This window comes from Mucor velutinosus (genome assembly GCF_035048745.1).
Source record: "Mucor velutinosus strain NIH1002 chromosome Unknown tig00000093, whole genome shotgun sequence".
Lineage (NCBI taxonomy): Eukaryota > Fungi > Mucoromycota > Mucoromycetes > Mucorales > Mucoraceae > Mucor > Mucor velutinosus.
In genome coordinates this window covers 2,679,155-2,698,872 of record NW_027041907.1, presented here as the reverse complement: position 1 = coordinate 2,698,872, position 19,718 = coordinate 2,679,155, and the positions used below count along the sequence as shown (strand labels likewise).

The 19,718-nt window shown below is 41.7% G+C and overlaps 9 protein-coding genes across 9 annotated transcripts; 5 read left to right on the top strand and 4 right to left on the bottom strand.

The window, feature by feature from the left end:
* Positions 1–157: 157 nt before the first annotated feature.
* ATC70_002633 (uncharacterized protein) lies at positions 158–1,723 on the top strand (the record flags this gene model as incomplete). Its single annotated transcript, XM_064822004.1, has 1 exon — positions 158–1,723. One exon carries the CDS (start codon positions 158–160, stop codon positions 1,721–1,723), a length of 1,566 nt encoding a protein of 521 aa, XP_064681690.1.
* Positions 1,724–1,988: 265 nt separating this feature from the next.
* Positions 1,989–3,115, top strand: ATC70_002632 (uncharacterized protein; the record flags this gene model as incomplete). Its single annotated transcript, XM_064822003.1, has 3 exons — positions 1,989–1,991; positions 2,510–2,596; positions 2,660–3,115. 3 exons carry the CDS (start codon positions 1,989–1,991, stop codon positions 3,113–3,115), a joined length of 546 nt encoding a protein of 181 aa, XP_064681689.1.
* Positions 3,116–3,312: 197 nt separating this feature from the next.
* ATC70_002631 (uncharacterized protein) lies at positions 3,313–3,591 on the bottom strand (the record flags this gene model as incomplete). The annotated part of the gene is made up of 1 exon (XM_064822002.1): positions 3,313–3,591. The coding sequence occupies one exon, from the start codon at positions 3,589–3,591 to the stop codon at positions 3,313–3,315; it is 279 nt and encodes a 92-aa protein (XP_064681688.1).
* Positions 3,592–6,454: 2,863 nt separating this feature from the next.
* ATC70_002630 (uncharacterized protein) lies at positions 6,455–7,715 on the top strand (the record flags this gene model as incomplete). The annotated part of the gene is made up of 4 exons (XM_064822001.1): positions 6,455–6,505; positions 6,595–6,736; positions 6,803–7,076; positions 7,145–7,715. 4 exons carry the CDS (start codon positions 6,455–6,457, stop codon positions 7,713–7,715), a joined length of 1,038 nt encoding a protein of 345 aa, XP_064681687.1.
* Positions 7,716–8,132: 417 nt separating this feature from the next.
* ATC70_002629 (uncharacterized protein) lies at positions 8,133–8,980 on the top strand (the record flags this gene model as incomplete). Its single annotated transcript, XM_064822000.1, has 3 exons — positions 8,133–8,435; positions 8,487–8,683; positions 8,746–8,980. 3 exons carry the CDS (start codon positions 8,133–8,135, stop codon positions 8,978–8,980), a joined length of 735 nt encoding a protein of 244 aa, XP_064681686.1.
* Positions 8,981–9,883: 903 nt separating this feature from the next.
* Positions 9,884–13,619, bottom strand: ATC70_002628 (uncharacterized protein; the record flags this gene model as incomplete). Its single annotated transcript, XM_064821999.1, has 6 exons — positions 9,884–10,063; positions 10,130–12,386; positions 12,449–12,576; positions 12,633–12,835; positions 12,894–13,494; positions 13,551–13,619. 6 exons carry the CDS (start codon positions 13,617–13,619, stop codon positions 9,884–9,886), a joined length of 3,438 nt encoding a protein of 1,145 aa, XP_064681685.1.
* A 163-nt stretch (positions 13,620–13,782) lies between these two features.
* Positions 13,783–15,017, bottom strand: ATC70_002627 (uncharacterized protein; the record flags this gene model as incomplete). The annotated part of the gene is made up of 6 exons (XM_064821998.1): positions 13,783–13,817; positions 13,873–13,993; positions 14,045–14,198; positions 14,251–14,557; positions 14,613–14,737; positions 14,794–15,017. 6 exons carry the CDS (start codon positions 15,015–15,017, stop codon positions 13,783–13,785), a joined length of 966 nt encoding a protein of 321 aa, XP_064681684.1.
* A 2,028-nt stretch (positions 15,018–17,045) lies between these two features.
* RPS2_1 (40S ribosomal protein) lies at positions 17,046–18,283 on the bottom strand (the record flags this gene model as incomplete). Its single annotated transcript, XM_064821997.1, has 4 exons — positions 17,046–17,462; positions 17,516–17,725; positions 17,778–18,030; positions 18,087–18,283. 4 exons carry the CDS (start codon positions 18,281–18,283, stop codon positions 17,046–17,048), a joined length of 1,077 nt encoding a protein of 358 aa, XP_064681683.1.
* Positions 18,284–18,519: 236 nt separating this feature from the next.
* On the top strand, positions 18,520–19,576 carry ATC70_002625 (uncharacterized protein; the record flags this gene model as incomplete). Its single annotated transcript, XM_064821996.1, has 5 exons — positions 18,520–18,610; positions 18,663–18,778; positions 18,839–18,928; positions 18,987–19,319; positions 19,373–19,576. The coding sequence occupies 5 exons, from the start codon at positions 18,520–18,522 to the stop codon at positions 19,574–19,576; spliced, it is 834 nt and encodes a 277-aa protein (XP_064681682.1).
* Positions 19,577–19,718: the final 142 nt, after the last annotated feature.

Here is a 19,718-nt window from a genome sequence, read left to right as displayed (position 1 = left end):
ATATAGCAGATCTGAGGAGATTTAATCAGTACCTCTTTCTTCTTTACAAAAATATCTTTTCAAGATCATCAGGTACTGTTGTCTCTAAGCACATGTAAGACTATGATACCACAGCCATCTAACGCGCCACCATAGACTACTGAAGTTACTCTACGATATGCAAACGCGTCTATGCAAGGAAGATCAGGAGCCCATGCTGAAGCAAGAGTTCAGTTTTGAAGACACGCTCATGTACCAGGATGAAGAGGATTATAGAACATTCGTCAAAGTCGAGAACGAGGAATATATAAAAGAGATGCTAGTGTCTGAGAGCCGGCCACAGGCACCTCCAATTCCAAGGCAGAGATGGCGTGATAATGCTGTTGTTACCATCGAAAGGCAGCCTGAATATGACAGAGTTTTTCAAGCCAAACATACAGGAGAAGCTGGTGTCATCATTGATCCCTACAATCCCCAACACTACTGTGCAATGTGCGAGAAGACTTTTTCACACCAAGCTAAATTCCGTAGACATGTAAGAATGTCGCATTCTTTGTACGTGAAATACTTCAAGTACCCCCATGCAACCATCGATCCTAACAATCCCCAGAACTACTGTGCAAAGTGTGGCAGGAGTTACCCTGACAGTTATTTCCATGTACACTTAAGAAAGCAGCACGGCTTACACGTAAAAAAACCCAAATCAACTGATGCTACAAGCAAGCCTTACGCCCGTCAAAACCATCGTGGCTCCCAGAAGAAGAGAAACGCAAAATACTTTGCACACCCTTATGCAATCATCAATCCCAACCATCCCCAAAACTACTGTTCAAAGTGCGGCAAGACCTATCACAAGCAATACTTTCGTAAACACTTGCGGATTATCCACGGCCTACAAGACAAAGATTTCAAGCCTCGTCTTGCAACTAGTAAGCCTCGCGTTCCCAGAAACCACCATGACTCTCAGAATGACAGCATGGCCAAACGCTCCAAGCATCCTCAGGCAGACACTAATCTTCTCAAGCCTCTGCAGTACTGTGCCGAATGCGATCACACCTATCCAACCATATCCAGCTTCCGTGTGCACTTAAAAAGGGCGCATAGTATAAAAACACCATTAGTCAAATACCCAAATGCCGAGATCGATATATTCCACCTTGACAACTATTGTGCAAAATGCGATAAAAAGTATGAAGGTGCGAGGTTGTTTTTAAATCATCTGCAAGATAGCCATATGTCGACATTGTACAATATCCGAAGCTCTGTAGATGTATCCAAGAAGCGCGATCCAGCATACTACTGCCCCAAATGCGATCGCTATTACACAGAGGAAATCTTCAAACAACATTTCACAAAGCACCGTAGAATGTCAAAATTCGTCAATATAAACCCGGATGCAGAGATTGATTTGAATAGCCCTGACTTTTACTGCTCTAAATGTGAACGCCATTTCAGCAATCAGCCTACTTTCGGACGTCATGTAACTTTCGAGCATGGCTTGGGCCATGAATGGAATCTTGCGAAGAAACAGAGACAGATTAAGTTTCCTAACGCCCAAATTGACTTTTTCAACCCTCACGGCTATTGTGCTAAATGTGACAAAAAGTTGTTGGGCAGGGACGGTTTATGGGCACATACAGTTACTGTTCATGCTTTATACCCCCCGTCAGTCGGTGGGAAATCCTTAAAGCTTGGTGCATGCAATTTACGCAATGGCAAGGAACTCACTCCCCTATTCCGTTAAAAGAGCAAATAAAATTTACCTTATTAGCCATTTGCATTTGGTATTGATCTGAAACGTTGAAAATGTCACAGTCCGGTTCGAAGCTGTAGCATGTGCAAGTAAAACAGCCGGGATGAAGCTCTTCATCCCACCTTGTCTGACACGGAAAAAAAAATTGCAGACGCATTTGAAATGGGCAGGAGGGTGTGATGCTGAGATGAAAGCAATATAGGTAAAGGATTAAGGGCCAAACAGATAGATCATCCTCTTCTCCTTGTAGTCTAAAATGGTAATGCACTTAATCCTTGTTGTATCGATAATAGTTTGAATCATGAATGAATGGATGCATTTGGATGAATTGACTGGATAGATGGATTATCAGCAACGACGATGGGATGTCTGTTACTTGGGTAGATGTTTCAGCTCAGTTGAAAAAATATTGCACTGCCACCACTGCTCATGATACACATGATAGCGAGGAGACTCACCATAGCAAGAATAGTTGAAGCAAACGACGCACCATCACGTTAATTTAGTATAGCTTTCGTCTTGTACTGCTATCATGGCTATTTTGCTCCATTGCAGCTCGAGGGAGACGTTTCGATCTTGTATTCTTGAGCAGACGACCACCTTCAACTGGACCGCCCTGCTGAATATCACCAACAGAGCCATCATCAGTTGCTGGATCAGTGCAATTCATTCATCATTTCGTCTATTATCGAACATTTGGGGCTTTAGAGAGAGAGAGAGAGAGAGAGACAAATTGAGAAAAGAAAGATATTAACAACCTTTCTGTGTGTAATATAGGGTATTGATCTCAAAAAGCACCACGTCAAGAACTCCAACCGTACTGCTCCCAAGTCTGACAACGTCTACTTGGCCTTGTTGGTTAAGGTAAACTTCTAAAGTGTGATTTTGGACATGTAGACCAGCCATTTAACTATATTCACCTGATAGCTTTACCGTTTCCTTGCTCGTCGTACTGATGCCAACTTCAACAAGGTTGTCTTGAAGCGTCTCTTTATGTCTCGCGTCAACCGTCCTCCCGTCACTGTTTCTCGCATCGTCAAGAACAACAAGGAAGGCAAGACCGTTGTTGTTGTCGGTTCCGTCACCGATGACTCTCGTCTTTTGGACCTCCCCAAGCTCTCTGTTGCTGCCCTTCACTTCACCAAGACCGCTAAGGCCCGTATCTTGAAGGCTGGTGGTGAGGTTTTGACCTTGGATCAATTGGCTCTTCGTGCTCCCACTGGTGCCAACACCATCCTCGTCCGTGGTGCCAAGAACTCTCGTGAGTCCGTCAAGCACTTTGGTATGGGTCCCCATAAGAACAAGAAGCCCTTCGTTCGTTCCAAGGGTCGTAAGTTCGAGCGTGCTCGTGGTAAGCGTGCTTCTCGTGGTTTCAAGGTTTAAACAACTACAAATTCCTCTTTCTGTTTTCTATTGTTTGAAGAAAATAAAATCACACATAAACCAAATGTTACGAGACAAGCCAAACGAAAAAAAAATGCACTTTTGTTACGTTGGATAATTTACAATAGATTTTATTTTGTATGTATAAAAAGTAATATGATTTTGTATTTGAGAAAAGGGGCAAGGGTGAGATGTATCTATTTCTTTTGCTTGGATTCTAATTCAGTCAACTTTTGCTTGATGTCAGCCGTAGCTTGTTCTTGGTCAGCCAAGGTCTTTCTCAAGGATTGGAGTAATTCGGCATCATGAGAACGGGCCCATTGGTTTTCGACAGCAGTTTCCTTTTCCTTGAATCCTTTGGATCCAGCAGTAGCGCCCTCAGTGCGAGCAATGGAGGTCATGTGCAAGCTGCGACGAGTCAAGATGTTGGAGCGAGTAGAAGCAGAGGCGAAACGAGTAGAGATTTGAGAGAGCATTTTTGTTGTTTATGTGTTTTGTATTCTATGAACGAGGAGAATAAGGGGAAGGGGTGGGCTAGAGAAGTGTCTTTTATATTTATATCCATTGCGAAATGTGCACTATGTGTGGTCTGATAGCATATTGACGTCAGTTTGCTACACCAGTTTTGTTGTTAAATCGTTTTTCCACACAGCGTGTAACAGGGAGCCGATCTTTATAACTGCTATGTGGTTCACCTATGACGATTTTAAGTTTGATGGGGAAGAAATATATATAGATTGCATATTTGATTTGTTCGCGTATATATCATTACATAAATTTGCTGCGCTTGACACTTGTTGATCTCGCGCTTGGATGCCCTTTTTTTTTAACCTTCATGACGAATATGATGTGATTGAGTTGTACCGCTGGAGATGCAGTTGTTACAACAAAACGTAAACGCGTGCTCAATTGATCTATGGCGATGGTAGATTCTCAGGTCAAAGTAACCACGCAGTGGAGATGCGCGTTGGATGCCATCCATGGCAACAATTCACTAGTAGGATAGTTTTCGTGGTATAGGAACGCCTCATTGTAAAGAATATTGACTGTCTGCCATCACCAATGTATAACGGAACCTTGCAAGTTGAGTTATTTGACGTGTGTGGTATTCATTAATCATCTAAAAGCTCAAATAACATAAGGTAGTGGAGATGTATTTATAATACAGCAGTGTCCTCATGTGCTTGTATCACGATATTAGCAAAGCCTATATACATGTTTAAAGCTTTCTCTAGAGTGGAATGAGGGCTACACTTGAAAGATAAAGTCTACAGTAGGATAATAGTTACATGAACTGCGATAACTATGCCATAATTGAACTATATGAAACTGTGCCAATATCCCATGCAATTACATATTTAAACATAATGCTTTTAGATGTGCTTGAATCTTTGCACCATTTGGTATAAGTAATGCGATTTTTACACCAATTCGCGTATACATGAGCTCACATACTCTTTACATGTGGTTTTGCCATAGTGCGTGGTGATGGCCGCCGCCTCCGCAGCCAAAAATAATTTGACCTCAGATTTACATTTCTGTCCAAGATTGGATATTTCTCGACTCGGTCGATCTATTTTGTAATAATCGACTATGTAAACCGTGCTCATCATCCTATGCTCCCTTAAGCTACTTAAAATAAAAAATGGAGCTCGGCTCCCCTACAAAAAAAAAAAAATGCTCCCTTAAGCTTTCTTGGAGTACTTTCTGAGGCAAATCTAGTGGTAGTAGATAGAGTTACTGTTTTAAATAAACTTATTGTGCAATGTTTGAAAATATAAAATGATGTTTTTGGCCGAAATGTTGAGGTTTTACATACCAAGGTCTCAAAAACAAAGTTTCAGGGGTTGCTTTGGATCGAGAGGAACATTTTGATTCAAGATATACCATAGTAAAAGTCTTCATTATCAAGGTCAAAAACACGATCGCTTGATTTTCAATAAAAACTGTGAGGGGTATCTCATGCTTTTTGGTCAAATTTTGGTCTTGTTTTTTCGGCCCCAAAAAAGTTGAGGAAAGGTGTCAAAAAGTAAGTGCTGGATGAAAGCGAGTGTTTGTTGCTTTTCTGACGGCTTGAAACGGCTTGTAGCACGAGAAAATATGGCCCTAATGCATCCAAGTTTCGCTTTGCTTGCATGTATTTGAGTAGTACGTGGTAAGACAAGTATGTTGTCTGCCCATATGTAGGTCTTTTCCAGCAATACAAACGTGGAATAATGTAGAAGGGTTAGGTCCACGGTGACAGGTTGCTTATGAAAAGGGTTTATGAAAGAAGAGCAAATTAAAAAGTGATACTGTAGTGTCTACTGGTAAAATCGTGATCAACTACGATGAACTCAAGCAGAGAGAAGCATTCAGCCATACAATAACAGCAATATGGCTTTGCTTAATTGTACGTATTATTTCAGAAACCTGCAGAAGCCATGCAATCAATGCAGGCTGAGTAAATGTTGAACCCAGTCGCGAAGTGTGATGTGGAGCCAGGTGTTGTATCCGCCCCCGTTCTTCCTTAATTTACAGTATCAATGTGCAAACGCCTCGATTGAAACTTGCTTCACTGATTTTCCAAGCTAAAAACAATCAATTGATCTTTCGCTAGAGTGTCCAAGTGTGAGCAAGCTCAGGGAAAGAAGCATCGGATAGATGGAATGCAAGCAAGACGCTAATTTTACTCTAAAATCCAAGTGAAGCCCTGAACGGACGCAGCAAACAGAGTCATCTAGAGCTACATTATGGTGAATTCAAACCACATCATCTGGCACTGACGATTTGTTTGGTTTGGCAATTCCTAGATAGTATCAAGCAAATGTTCCTCATAATTACCATTTGCGTTGAAATCAGCATTTAGCAGCATTGGATCATGAGACGCCTATTTATAAACTACTGCTGGCTGCTGCTTTGTTTTAATTTCGACCAGACATGAAAGCAGCTGTGCCTCGCTCTAATGTGGAGGGGCTGCTTATGGTCACTTGAGCTCTCTGTGTTTGGTTGGTTTACATGGTCCAAGAGAGACAGAGAGATGCCAATCAAATTGATACCTCATTCGAGAGTATACATGATGCATTACTATCAGTTTTTTCTGATGAACCATGACCGAGAGGTTGCACATGAGGATGATGGGCGTTTTTCCTACTCTTTCGACATGTTATAGACTTCGATTCATGAGGATAATGGTTGAAATGGTTGCTCTGATGGCTATAACTGATGTTGAAAAAGAAAGAGAAAGAGTCACTTTTTTTTTCTCTTGTTTGATGGAACGAAAGCCCCCTCGTTCAATGGGATGGCATCTAATCTCTCTTTTTCATTTGTCTTTTCGTAGAAACAACAGGCAGAACAACAATGGCTAGCAACAATAACGAAGCCCTTCAATCTGTGCAACTTGACGGCTTGGTAAATAGCAAAAGTTTCAACATGGCATGATGGAGAATGCAAAACACTAAGCGTATAAAAAATTTTTTTTTCTCTTTCAACATGAACAGGTCGTTTTAAAGATCATCAAGCACTGTCGCGAGTCATACCCTAATGATGTTACAGGTCAACTTTTAGGTTTAGACGACAAGGGATTATTGGAAGTGACCAACTGTTTCCCCTTCCCTTCTGATGGTGATGAGGATGCCAGTGGTAAATATCAATTGCGAACCGAGGAAAATGGTGCAGAGAAAAATTAACGTGTGAGTGTATATATAGCTCAATATCAACTCGATATGATGAGATGTCTTCGTGCTGTCAATGTCGATAACAACACTGTTGGTTGGTACCGCTCTGGCCATTTGGGCAACTTTGTTGATCTCACTTTGATCGAGACACAATACAGTTACCAAAACTCACTCAGCGCTCAATCTGTTGTTCTCATTCACGACGTGTCCAAGAGCTCTGCTCAAGGTAACCTGAACTTGAGAGCTTTCAGATTGACAGAGACCTTTATGAAGGCTTATGAAGCCAAGAAATTCACAACTGAGAGGTAAGGCGGATAAAGAAGAGAGCGAGGTAGTGGGGTTATTGATCAGAGAAACTAACATATGCTGTTAGCCTTGCTCAAGCCAAGTTATCTTTCTCTAACATTTTCGAAGAATTGCCTGTTGAAATCCACAACTCTCACTACGTTACCATGATGCTCCACAACATTGAGATGCCCAAGTTGGAAGCTGATCGTCTTCGCTCACTCTCCACCTTTGCTTCCACTCAAAAGACTCAAACTGAATTAGAAGAAGCTAGACCTTTGGCACCCAATTTCGACGTCCTTGATTTAGAATTAGACCCCTTCATGCAAAAGAACTTGCAATACTTGTTGGACTGTGCTGATGTTCAACAGCAAGAACAAAACAACTACCAATACTGGCAAAGATCTGTTGCTCGTGAGCAAGCCAAAATGCAAGCCTGGTTGACCAAGAGAAAGCAAGAGAATGCTCAACGCATTGAAAAGGGACAAAAGCCTTTGCCCGAGGATGAAGTCAACACATTGTTCAAACTTCCAGCTGAGCCCAGTCGTTTAGATTCCATGATTTTGAGTGCTCAAATGCATAACTTTACCAAGCAAATCAACCAATTCGCTGGTCCCAGTCTTGCTAGATTGTATAGTATTCAAGAATTACAAAAGTAATATATATATATAACGTTTCTCCTTCCCTTTTCTCCCTCCCTTTCTCTTTCTTACACACGCACGCACATACGCACAACTATCTTTTGACATGATAATAAAAATAAACTGTACGCACTAGTTGAAACAAATGCCGTCCATCTGTACAGTGACGAACAAGCATTGATATAACGTGGCAAACGAATCCCTAGTTTTGTTTGAAATCCCAGGGCGTCATTGCTTTGTTGGTAACACGGGATTCTTGTGTGAGCAAGTTTCGAAACAAAGTGAGTGTGTGGTTCGTGCCATTTTGAACGATTCCCATGATGTTTGCTGCATCAAAATAGACATAAAAATCAGACATATCTCTCTCTCTCTCTCTCTCTCTCTCTCTCAAATGCTGTTTGCTCTTTACTCTTTTACCTTTCAATTTTTTACAATATGGACATTTTAAACCTGCTGAATCACCCTACCATGTCTCGACCCGCTATTACTAGCAAATCAAACACACAACATAAACCCTATCAATGCAATTGGCACGATTGCGAAAAGAGATTCTCTAGAAGATCGGATTTATCTCGCCACCGAAGAATCCACACCGGCGAAAAGCCGTTTCAGTGTCATTGGCCTGGATGCAAAAAGCAATTCATACAAAGATCTGCCCTGACGGTTCATACAAGAACGCACACAGGCGAAAGGCCCCACGTATGTGAGGTGTCATGTTGTAGAAAATCGTTTAGTGATGTAAGTTGTATACCTTCCATGCCGCCATCGGAAACTGATGTTTTGTTATAGTCTTCCTCTTTAGCTCGCCATCGAAGAACTCACACGGGAAATCGGCCTTACGCTTGTGAATGTGGGAAATCATTCACTCGTAAAGCAACATTGTTAAGGCACCAAAAGGCGCATCATCTACCAGGCTCTTTAACCTTGATGCCCGAGCATCGACCACAGCCAGCACAACAACAACAACAACAACAAACAAAGTACAAGTAAGTATATGATGGTCTTAATAAAAAGAGTTTAGCGTATTGATAGGAAATCGTGTAAATAGCTATGAAATGTTGTCAAATTATCATCGCAGTGAGTCTCCCGAATCATCCGACCACAGTAGTGAATCAAGCATCACCAGATACTCCCCACTACTGTCGCCTGTTATGGACTCTTATAAACAATCCAAACAGCAACAACACCATGCTGCTTCTGCATGTATGCATCCATCATCGCCAATAGATATGAACTCGTACATTTTACCTCCATTACAATACTATCACTATATCAAAACTTGAATCCAAATGGGATATCTATTAAAGGCAATAGCGAATGTAACAGTTCAAACGAGCCACTCAAATACTACCCAACATTATACCTCTTATTCATATAAATAAACTTACAATACGAGCCTTGACCATAATATTCGCCTATTTCCATTGTTTTGTTACAGCTCTATACTAAACTCTCGTACTGTTGCAAAATCAAGCGAGAACGCGGGATCTTCGGAATACACAAAAACTAAATTTGACAGCGTAAATCAATGCGCCCTAATTTGTTGTTTATCCGAATACATGATGGTGGTGCTTTCTCTGCTTGTTGATGTGTCATGCTGTTTCTATGTGATGCACTGTACCATAAAATGAAAATTCAGTCCAAAATAAAAGCTTTTTCTATAACACACATTTCATCATTATGGATTTGCTCAAATAATTGTTTGTAGTGATGGCGATGGTGGTGTGGGCCCTGTTCACTCGATGAAACAAAAGAGCATTATTGATCGACCCTAATGAAGATTTAGTGCCAATGATTTAGCTCAGCGGTTTTTTCTCTTTCAAACTAGACGCACAGACTGGATATTCGAGCACTAATACATCAAAATGTAATAAAAGCCCTTTGATCTCAGTACTGAAATACACACATCATGTACCGAGTTGTCATCAGCATTTAATTTTAAATCAATGTTCACGTTTTTCTTCCTTGAATTGCTATTTTCAGCAGCATCTTTTGCCTGCAGGAAAATCAGTGATTGCAAGTGTGTCTCCAATGCGTTGGTTGCTTTTGAAATAAATAGCATCATGATCAGCAAAGAGAGGGCTATATTTATTAAACAATGTGCGTGTATGTGTGTATTAGTGCTATTTTACATGATAAGAGAGACAAAGAGGGAGAGAGATGCAGTAGAGTGTGTTGTATTTTAATTAAATGCTTAGATCACCAGTAGGTGTGCCTGGTTCCTGTAAGTTAGATGGCGTGCTACCTTCTCCTGCTCCTCCAACAGTGCCAGCGGCGGCAACACTATCGACATTATTCAGATAGAACTTGGGACAGTTCTTATTTGTCTTCATATGACCCAATTGACCGCAATTACCGCAGCGACGCTAGTAGTAATACTAAAGTTAGAACCGAATGACCCACTATCCCAAAGACCAAAAAACAAGACTTACCATAGCACCTTCACGCTTGCCTCTAATCAAACCTAGTACTGGATTCTCTGCTAATGCGGCTTGCTTGGCCAATTGGCGTTGTCTACGTCTTTCTGCATTTCGTTTGAGTTTAGCTAATTGATCTTGAATTCGCTTCTTCATGCGTGCATTCTTTTCTTCATCATCTGTTGGCTCCAGCGCCTCAGCACTGGTGGCTTCTTCTTCAATCATTTGACGCTGTCTCAAATAGGATTTCATAACAACAGGGTCACGAACCACCTCTTGCTGCCACACCTTTTCTCCGTTCTTTTGAGTAATGAGTCGCTTAATCACTAGATATTTGTTTTGACTGTTCACATGATAGTTTGAGCTCATACTGCCTGTGACGGAAACGTCATCATCATCAATTTCAGAGATGGCTCGGTCATATCTACTTCTTCCACCGTATGAGGGTGTTGCCGGTGAGGGAGACATACCACGGCTGTTGCGGTGATGCCCCCAATCGAATTCGGAGGCAGAGGGGCTGTCGACTTGATCCTCACGATCATCGTCATCTTCACCTTCGTGGTCTGAGAGAACGGGCTCCACCTTGTTGCCCAACGAGTCCAATTGTGCCTTCCAGATACGAGCAATTTCTTCACGGTAGATCTGCTGCTGCTCAGCTACATTGTATCGATGCGCACTCTTGGGTCTTGCTTCAATCTGAGCCAGCTTTTCTTCTGCTGATTCACCAGCACGCAAAAAGATATCTTTCATGGAGACACGAATGAAACTGAAGCCCTCGCCACGGCCTGTAGGATCACCTGCACCATATAACTTGAGCATTGCTTTGCCCTGAGTTGCATTGATAAAGTTGCGAGTCGAGAACCAAGGCGCCAACTGCTGCTCCACTTCCAGCTTGGAGTCACCTTCTCCAGTCTCGTCATCATCATTGACATCGCCATAACCCAAGTCCTGCAAATGGCGCTCACCGACCAACATGCTTTCATACAGACAGACCATCTCAGGGGTCACCATTTTGCGCAGATCCTCTTCCGTGGGTGGGTCCCCTCCTCCGCGTGTCTTCCAGTAACCGCCTCCTCCATCTTTACTGCGACGATGGAACTCGAGAAACTCCTTGAGTCTTTGACGTATTTGGATATCAGAGTATTCGGGGAACTTTTGAGCCAGTTTACCCATCTTGAGGCGATGAAGCACATTGCGCTTGATCAAACGGTAAGCGACCACTTGCAGACGGTTTTTGATGGTGGTGGTGACCTTGCGAGAGTGAGGGCCAGGTACTTCTTGCACAGGATAAGATTGACCAATTGTGAAGATGGCAGGAATCTCACGCAGATAGTACTTTGTATGATCCTTGTAGGTGCTCTTGAGCAGCAAAAAGTCAGTGTGTCTTACATCATGACGGAACAAGGGAGCACGGATCAGATTGTTATAGTACACAGAAATGGTTTGGCCTGGTTCCACGTTGCCAAATGTCATGAAGGGAGAGGTATCTCCAATATCCAGCACAAAGGGCTCGCCAATATCAGCGTTGGGCACAAACTCATCCTTGGGCTCCGTCTTTCTGTAATAGTTGATGATTAGTGTACCCATACCGATGTTGGATATGATAGGCGGGTGCTCTTCAGAATACTCCATCAGCACAAACTGAGAGCTGTCCTTGAGCGTCAAATCCTTGGTGCTGCGAATATCGTCCACATGGCCCTTCTTCTTGTCCTTCTTCTTCTTTTTGCTCGCTTTCATGCGAGAAAAGTGAATATCTGTGTTGGGAGGTATCTGCATCAAGGGTCTGTGGAAGGATCTCAGCTCTTGCTTTGATAGCTTGGTTTTGTACAACTGAGGATGCAATTTGAGAGCAGGGAGCGCATGTTGCACCACCAATTGACCAAAGGTCTGTCGCACACGGATCAAACGACCAGCCAAATGAGATTCGTAGTGCTTGTCGTTGGATAGATTGAAACGATTGAGTGGCAATTTGTTGTGAGGCTCTGTATCTGTGTGGTATATTTGGATTTTGGGTAATGGCTTGGGAAGCGGTTTGCGGCCCTTTTTGACATGTTTGGGCTGAATCAGTAGTTCTTTGGTAGCTTCTACTTCTTCTACATCAAACAGCATGTTGGGATCATTGAGATCGAGTGAAATCTTCATGGTGGCTGGCGATGGCTTCTCTTTATCCCAGATAATAGCGTCAAGCCAGTCTCCTTCTTCCAGTTGCATGTTGAGGTGCTTGACAGTAACTTTATCATTTCCTTGCTCCTTGTCAGCAGACACCCTGTCACTTGTTTGGGATCAACACATGCCATATATATATATATATCACTCTGATACTGTAACACCTACATCAATTGCTGGTCTTGGCTCTCATCCTTGTCGTCCCAGATAATTTCGTCTTCCCAGGTATCCAACATGATGGAATGATACAGCTTCTCACTCTCCAAAATCTCTTTGGGCGGTTCCGTAGTATATCCCTTTTGTTCACAACACCCGTTAGACAAACTCTCTTTAGACGTACATCAGTACTTACTCGCTCTGCCAGCTCCTCCATGTACTCGTCATCCTCACTCTCATTACTGCTACTGGCACTATCTTCGTGCGATACTTCTAGTCGTCGTTTTTTGACAGGCTGTTTTGCTTGCTCAATTCTAAAGCGATCAAGCTTGCTGGCTCTCAGGAACGCTGCCCGCTCATCCCTCTCCACTTCATATTCGTATCCATCGCCGTAAACCACTACCAGCCCCCCTCCAAAGGTCAATACCTTGTCTCGTCTTTTGATACAACAACTTACCTCTTTTGTGAGGCACAAGTTTGGGCGGTCTTTTGATCTTGGCCATGAACAATTCAGAGAACTTGAGAATCTGGTCTCTTTCAAAACCAGGATACAGCTGCTTAATGTCGATGTCTTTGGATAATTTATCATCTCCTTTGACCAAGGTGGATACTGCTGTGTCTGTCAAAGGCATACTCTGTGTTGTGTCTGCGGATGTTGCCGTTGCAGGCTGTTGTAAAGTGGTTGATGGTTTGGCGGCTGCTTCATTCTCTTCTTCCTCCTCCTCCTCCTCGCTGTCATCATAATTGTCTGTAACCAGAGCCAATCTTGACTTTGGCAGACTCTTTTGCACCATACCCATGCCACGGCGATAATACTTTTCAGATAGATCATCAGGCACTGCGTCGTCAAAGTCTGAATAATCCACTGCGTCTTTTGCGTGCACAGTTGGAACCACTGGAATGCGTGCAGACGTGTCTTCATCGTCGTCATCTTCTTCATCGCTGTCTCCATCTCCAGGTTGCTTTCTGCGTGCTTTTTCCAAGCCAAACGTATCTTCGTTGCTGAAAATGCGGGTGAATACATTCGCATCGACACTGGAAAGGGTTTCTTTGAGATCCTACACAAACAGGTTATTTCATGTTTCTGGTTGCATCAATTCAATTTGGTAGTTACATCATCTAAATCACTCTCAAGACGACCTTGTTCATCCACATTACCAAAGAAATAACCAGCCAAAGACATGATTAAAAAAGCTTTTTTTTATTGTTAGGTAAACTAGAAAAAAGAGCAAGAAAATGCGTTTTACAGAACTGAAAAAAACTCTTGCGCTTCCATTGCTCTTTGGTTTTAGACGTCATACTAAAGCAACCAGTTGTCATTGGCGAGTTACTTTTGAGTAACCCTACTATTTGATGTAGAGAATAATGGGTCTTTCAAAGCCTATGCCAAGCAGGATGAGCATGAGCAGCATGTTGCTTGTCTATACAGGACTCACCTTTGACTTCACTCTTGGGGACACCAAGATCGCGACGCTCTTTGAACCCTAGCTTATTGATCAAGAAATCAGCGTAATCTTCAGGTCGAAATTTGAGTTCCTGCTCAACATCTTTTGAAGGCTATGGACATGGACTGAGTAACGCTGTGTATTCAAGCTTGCTCCAACTTACGTCGATTTTCTTTGCTCTTCGTTGGAATGTGTCAAAGTCTTGAGGCTCCAACACTAATGTGCCGCCAGGAGCTAATGAATCATATACCTTTTTGAAGAATGATCTCAAGCCCTTATCGCCATTGTGCAGCTGGATCCATTTTGTTATGCTCAGCCTACACTGTAGATTAGTGCCACTCTATAAGATTGAAATAATCTGCCACTTACGCTAAAATGGTGTCGTACTGATTGTATTTGGTGATTGGCGTCTTGACCCAATCCATCGTTTCGAAAGAGACATTGAATGGAAATCGATGGCTGTCTTTATGTTTCATAGGCGGTAGAGACATTGGCATCATACCAAACATGTTGGACATGGACTTTGGAAAGTAATTGAACCTTAAGCTAAGGTCGATGGGCGAAGGTTTTGTGGGATGCCCAAGGGAATAGGCCACGCATAAATTGATATTGGCTTTAGAGATCAAAGTATCATCGATATCAACACCGTGCATGGAAGCAACATTGTATCGTTTCGCTGCGAAGTAGTCATCAGTCAGAGACATCCAAACCCAAAACCATATATCATTTACCTAGTGCAATAGATATGTTGCCAGAATTACACCCAATATCCAGCACATGCTTGTTTTCAAACAATTCTTCATTCAGCAAATCAAGTCTTGCATCGAGCTTTGCCTTCCCTTGCTTTCTACGTGAGCTATGCAACAAGGGCAGTTAGCATGTGCATCCTTGTACTGTGTCAGTTGCTATTACGTATAGTAGCCTTGATAGTTGCCATATTCGCATTTGCCAAAAGGTTTCTTATTCTTTAGGGTATTTTGCTGTTTCTCTGCAAATTCGATTGTACCTTTGCTTTTGGCGCCTAGATAATGTTTCGTTTCTTGTGTATCAGATTCACCAATACTGATAGTTGTAGCTCGCCTGAAGGCACGTTTATTTGGCGGCTTGTTGGTATCATTTGTTTTTGTTCGTTTCATTTTATGTGAGTTGGTTGCTAAAGATGGCAAGCTTTTCGGTTTGAGAGCGCGTCTCTCAAGTTATGTGCACCCATTGCCGCACGTCGCAATCAGATAAATGAGACGTTGGAAGTCTGAGCTAGCAGCTAATAGCATCTTTTCGAACAGTATGATATTAAAACAACTTCTTGCTACGCGATATAGTATGAATTTGCAGCCAAAACTGGTTATATATGACCACCGATTACTCGCTCTACGAGCTGTTGTGAATCACCAGAGTAGCAACAAACAATTTCTCTCGATTGGTAGTTACGTCCTGTGCCTTCATTCCATTTTTTTGTTTTGGTTGCAGAGATTATGATCAAATCCATGAGGTATCCCTAATGGAAAACACGAAGAATCAATCAATGGCATTTTTCATCCCAAAAGCAACATTTTTTTACTATGGGGTTTATAAGATCAAAACAATCCTGAAGGTTCAATACAATAACAGAAACTGGTTTTTTTGGAACTTTTCTCATCAAAATCTTGGCTTTTTTCGCCATAAACTGAGTTCAAGATTTTCACTAATTGCGTACTATTTTCCATGTAAAATTTATTGATAATTAGTACCATTGGATTCGCTTTGAAAAATGCTCTAGAAAAGTTTATTGATAAGGGAGTGGTTACTACAAGGTATGCAGTCGAATTTGAGGTAAAAGGTCAAGGATGGTCTAAAATAGGTTGAATCTGGTCAAATCGGATTCTGCGGACAGAGAAAAAATCGATGTTATTAGCTGCTGACCAAATGCTGCTCTCAAGTATGTGAGCGTAACATTTTGGCATATGTACTTTATTAAATAAACAAGGTGTTATAAAGATACGAGCCTTTGGACGCTTCGGGCGGTTTTCTGACCTACGTTCAAAAGGCTCGCGCTGCAGTAGGCCTCTGGCTATTATCGCAAAATTTTTATACCTAAAATGCTAGAAGAACATTGTTTGCTGATTGATATAAAATCATTAATCATATGAAAGTTTATGCTTCGGGTGGTTCTTTACCTTTGCTTTGCTTCGGTGGAAACCCACTTGCACAGCGGCAGCTCACGTTACCAATTTCCCTGCGTATCTTATCGAAATACTACTACTTTCATGTTGACCCTCTATTTACACATGAAAACCCTTCATAATATCTGTGGATTCAATTCTTATGTGATGCTCTGCATCCATATATACGTGGCTACTTCATATACGGGCAAGCAGAATACAGGTATTCCCATTTTTTACTCCTTAGTGTCCCTAATACAGCAACATCTGAGTGCATTTGAGCCGCGTTTTCTCGCGCTCATGGCCGTTTTAAATGGTCAGAATAGCATCAAACAATTGCTCTCATATGGCAGTTACTTTCTGACACCTTTGCTCAACTTCTTGGGGACCAAAAAAACATGGCCAAAATTCGACAAAACAGCATGAGGTACCCCTCATGGTTTTCATCGAAAATCAAACGATCGCGTTTTTTACCTTAAAAATGAAGACTTTTACTATGGTATATCTTGAATCAAAATGTTTCTATCAATCCAACGTAACCTCTGAAATCATTTTTGTGGAACCTTGATATGTAAAATTTTGACTTTTTGGCCAGAAACTTCTTTTCATGTTTTCATAAATAGCTCAATAAGTTTATTCAAAACATCTATATTACTTGGCACCATTGGATGCACCTTGAAAAGCACTCCAAGAAAGCCTAAAGAAGTAGGGGTTGATCATCATACTTCATATAGTCGAATCTTCTAAAATAGTTCAATCGAGTCGAACATTGTCAAGATTTGGCCAATCTGAAACAGATGATGGGTCTGGATTTGAATTAATTTTGGCTGGTGGGGCTAGTTAATCATATATGAGCCTGGCCTGACAGATGCCTGCAAACTTAGCTTCCATATTATTAGGGTTGTAAAAGTGCCTAGGGACTGAACATTTATTATAATATGATATCAAGCTATGTAGTGCAACAAGCGTTTGCATCTTGTTGATGGGTATACTTTCACGGAAGCTGCATATATAATAAATACAAATTTAATTTCCCTGCTGGCAGTAATCCACATTGATAATGGTGCAAGAAGAGCTATTGGTAACATCTGAAGATCCGCCTTGTGCTTTGGCAAACTCTGAATCGTCATACACATCTAGGTTTTTCATATTGGAAAGTCGTCGCAAAGGGAAAGAGGAGCGATCATTGTCATTAAAAGATGCTGTCGCTAGAATGGGCTCGTTTATCACATTGGACGATGATGCTGTGTGGTTTGAGTGATGTAGCTCTGCTTGGCCTTCATCCTTTGGTGTGTAGATGGCATCACTTGTCAGAGTACATGGAAGGAGGCGTTTGCAATGATTGATGGATCTCGTAATGTCACTGTCGTATCCCACCAGAACAATGAGAGACATGTTGCCAATGGGCCAGACAATGAAGACCATGATAGGGTTATCATTTGCCTATCGAACTGTAGTTAGAAGAGACTCAGATGTGAATGCCAAAGGTACATTACAATTAAATAGTACACTGTGCAGATAAGATTGACTATGGAGAGAATTATGGTGCGGATGGTATTGGAGATGACCACAGATTTGTATAAATTGACATTGCCGCCAATTTGGTCAGCGTACATCCTTCTAATATGAGTGACAAGAATGGAGGTGATCATTATGCTCACATAGAAATCGACTGCAGTATCAAATAGTGTATATGTGACACTAATCTATCAAAAGAGTGAGTGGAAGTGACCAAACATATCTTCAATGCACATCTACCTCATGCTTGTCCTTGTATCTACAAACGCCTATAGTTACATCTGACCAAATGTAGGAATAGATCACATCAAAGACGATGAGAACAACCCTGGCAGCCATTATCAGGGCATGTATGATGTTGAACAACATCTGTCGATATGATGGTATGACGATTTTGACTCGTAACAGCAAGATATAGATGGCAGACAGGCAGCTGACATGGTAGAGTAAGTCTGCGATTCTGCCTGATAGTAGGCAATGATGCATCAGCGATCTAAACACAACATAAGCCTTCTGTTGGTTCAACATCAGACATGCTACCTGATTTACCTTGAACTCAATGCTGCAAATATAGAACTCTTGACGATCATTGCTACAGCCATAGTTATTTTCAATCCACGGATGAGCCATGATTTCTGATTGCTAGAAAAGAACAATGTCTTGATGATCAATTCTGCACAAAGCGATATGACAGCACCCTCAAGCATCAAGTGAGCTAATTGTAATGGCGGTACACTGGTTTCCATACAGAATGAAACAGGTGAATAAGAGGATTTTTATCGTGAAAAAAATGACAGGATTCAGTTTCATACTAGTAATGAAACCTAACAACTGAGTATGTATATACCTAATAGCAGCAGATCATTCATGTTGGACAGATGACCAGTGACGGAGAGGCAAAAAAAAACGAGAATGAAATGAAGAAGGTGGTGGAGTGTACGCAAACACAGCTTTCTTTCAATAAGTTCAACAACAAAAGAACATGGATTCAGTTTCTATCGAGGATAAAGTCAAAATTGCATCAGATTTTCTGCTTTCCAGTCCACCTGGAGAAGTAAATGATGTCTTTAATGGTAGTGTGTTGCAGGATTTCAAGAACACGCGTGTATTGAAACATGAACATAGATGTGCGTACCTTGGTTGATAACGACGAAGGACTCCAAGACGGTATTTTGCAAGCACTCGAGCAATACAACACAGAGCAGCATATTACAGTGACTCCTCCTGGATTAGACCATGATGTAAATAGCATGTAGTTTCATCGAGATGATGATGATGATAGCTCACAGTTGGAAAACTAGGTGATAATATCTAAATACGGTAAAATTGGACAAGACAGATATCTTGACCCTCGCTCCAAGCAAACCTTCAAATTTGATCATATGCGTTTGGTGAGTTGATATGGATGCCAGGGAAGATGTTACTTACCCAAAGTATATACAACAATAGACCGCCTCAGATGTAGAGGAATACACAACTGAAAGCCAACTCGAGTCACTCAGAGCCGCTGTTGAAAAGGAGTGTTTGGCCTATGTGAACGATCATTTTCCCAACGGTGTATGTACCATCCACTGCACAGACAACGAGATCACTATTGCAATTGTTGACAACAAATATAACCCCAATAACTTTTGGAATGGAAGATGGCTTGCTTCTTGGATTTATGATACCCAGTCAAGCGAACTAAAAGGTACTACCAAGGTGAATGTTCATTACTATGAAGACGGCAATGTTCAGTTGAATGCTGAGAAGAATGTCAATGTTGCAGTCTCCAAGGCAGAGGTAAGAGAATGCAGCTCTTCATTCAGTTACAATGCCTGACCATTGGTCATTAGGATGTTGAACAGTTAGCGAAATCCATGATCAAGGAGATCTCCACTTTTGATAGACAATACCATAGTTCCATGAATGAAAGCTACAACGATCTTGCCGAGAACACTTTCAAGGGCTTGAGAAGAGCTTTGCCCATGACCCGCAACAAGATGGATTGGAACAAGATTTTGAATTACAAGATTGGCAGTGAGCTATCTCAAAAATAAACACTAAAAATGATCGATGACCTCGACAACGAGCATTGCATGTAATTGTTAATAGCACAACATGGCCAAGCAGGTTCATCTTGGCAACATTCGTGAGTGAGATGCACTTTATTGGCCACCATGTAATGCCATGTACGCCATG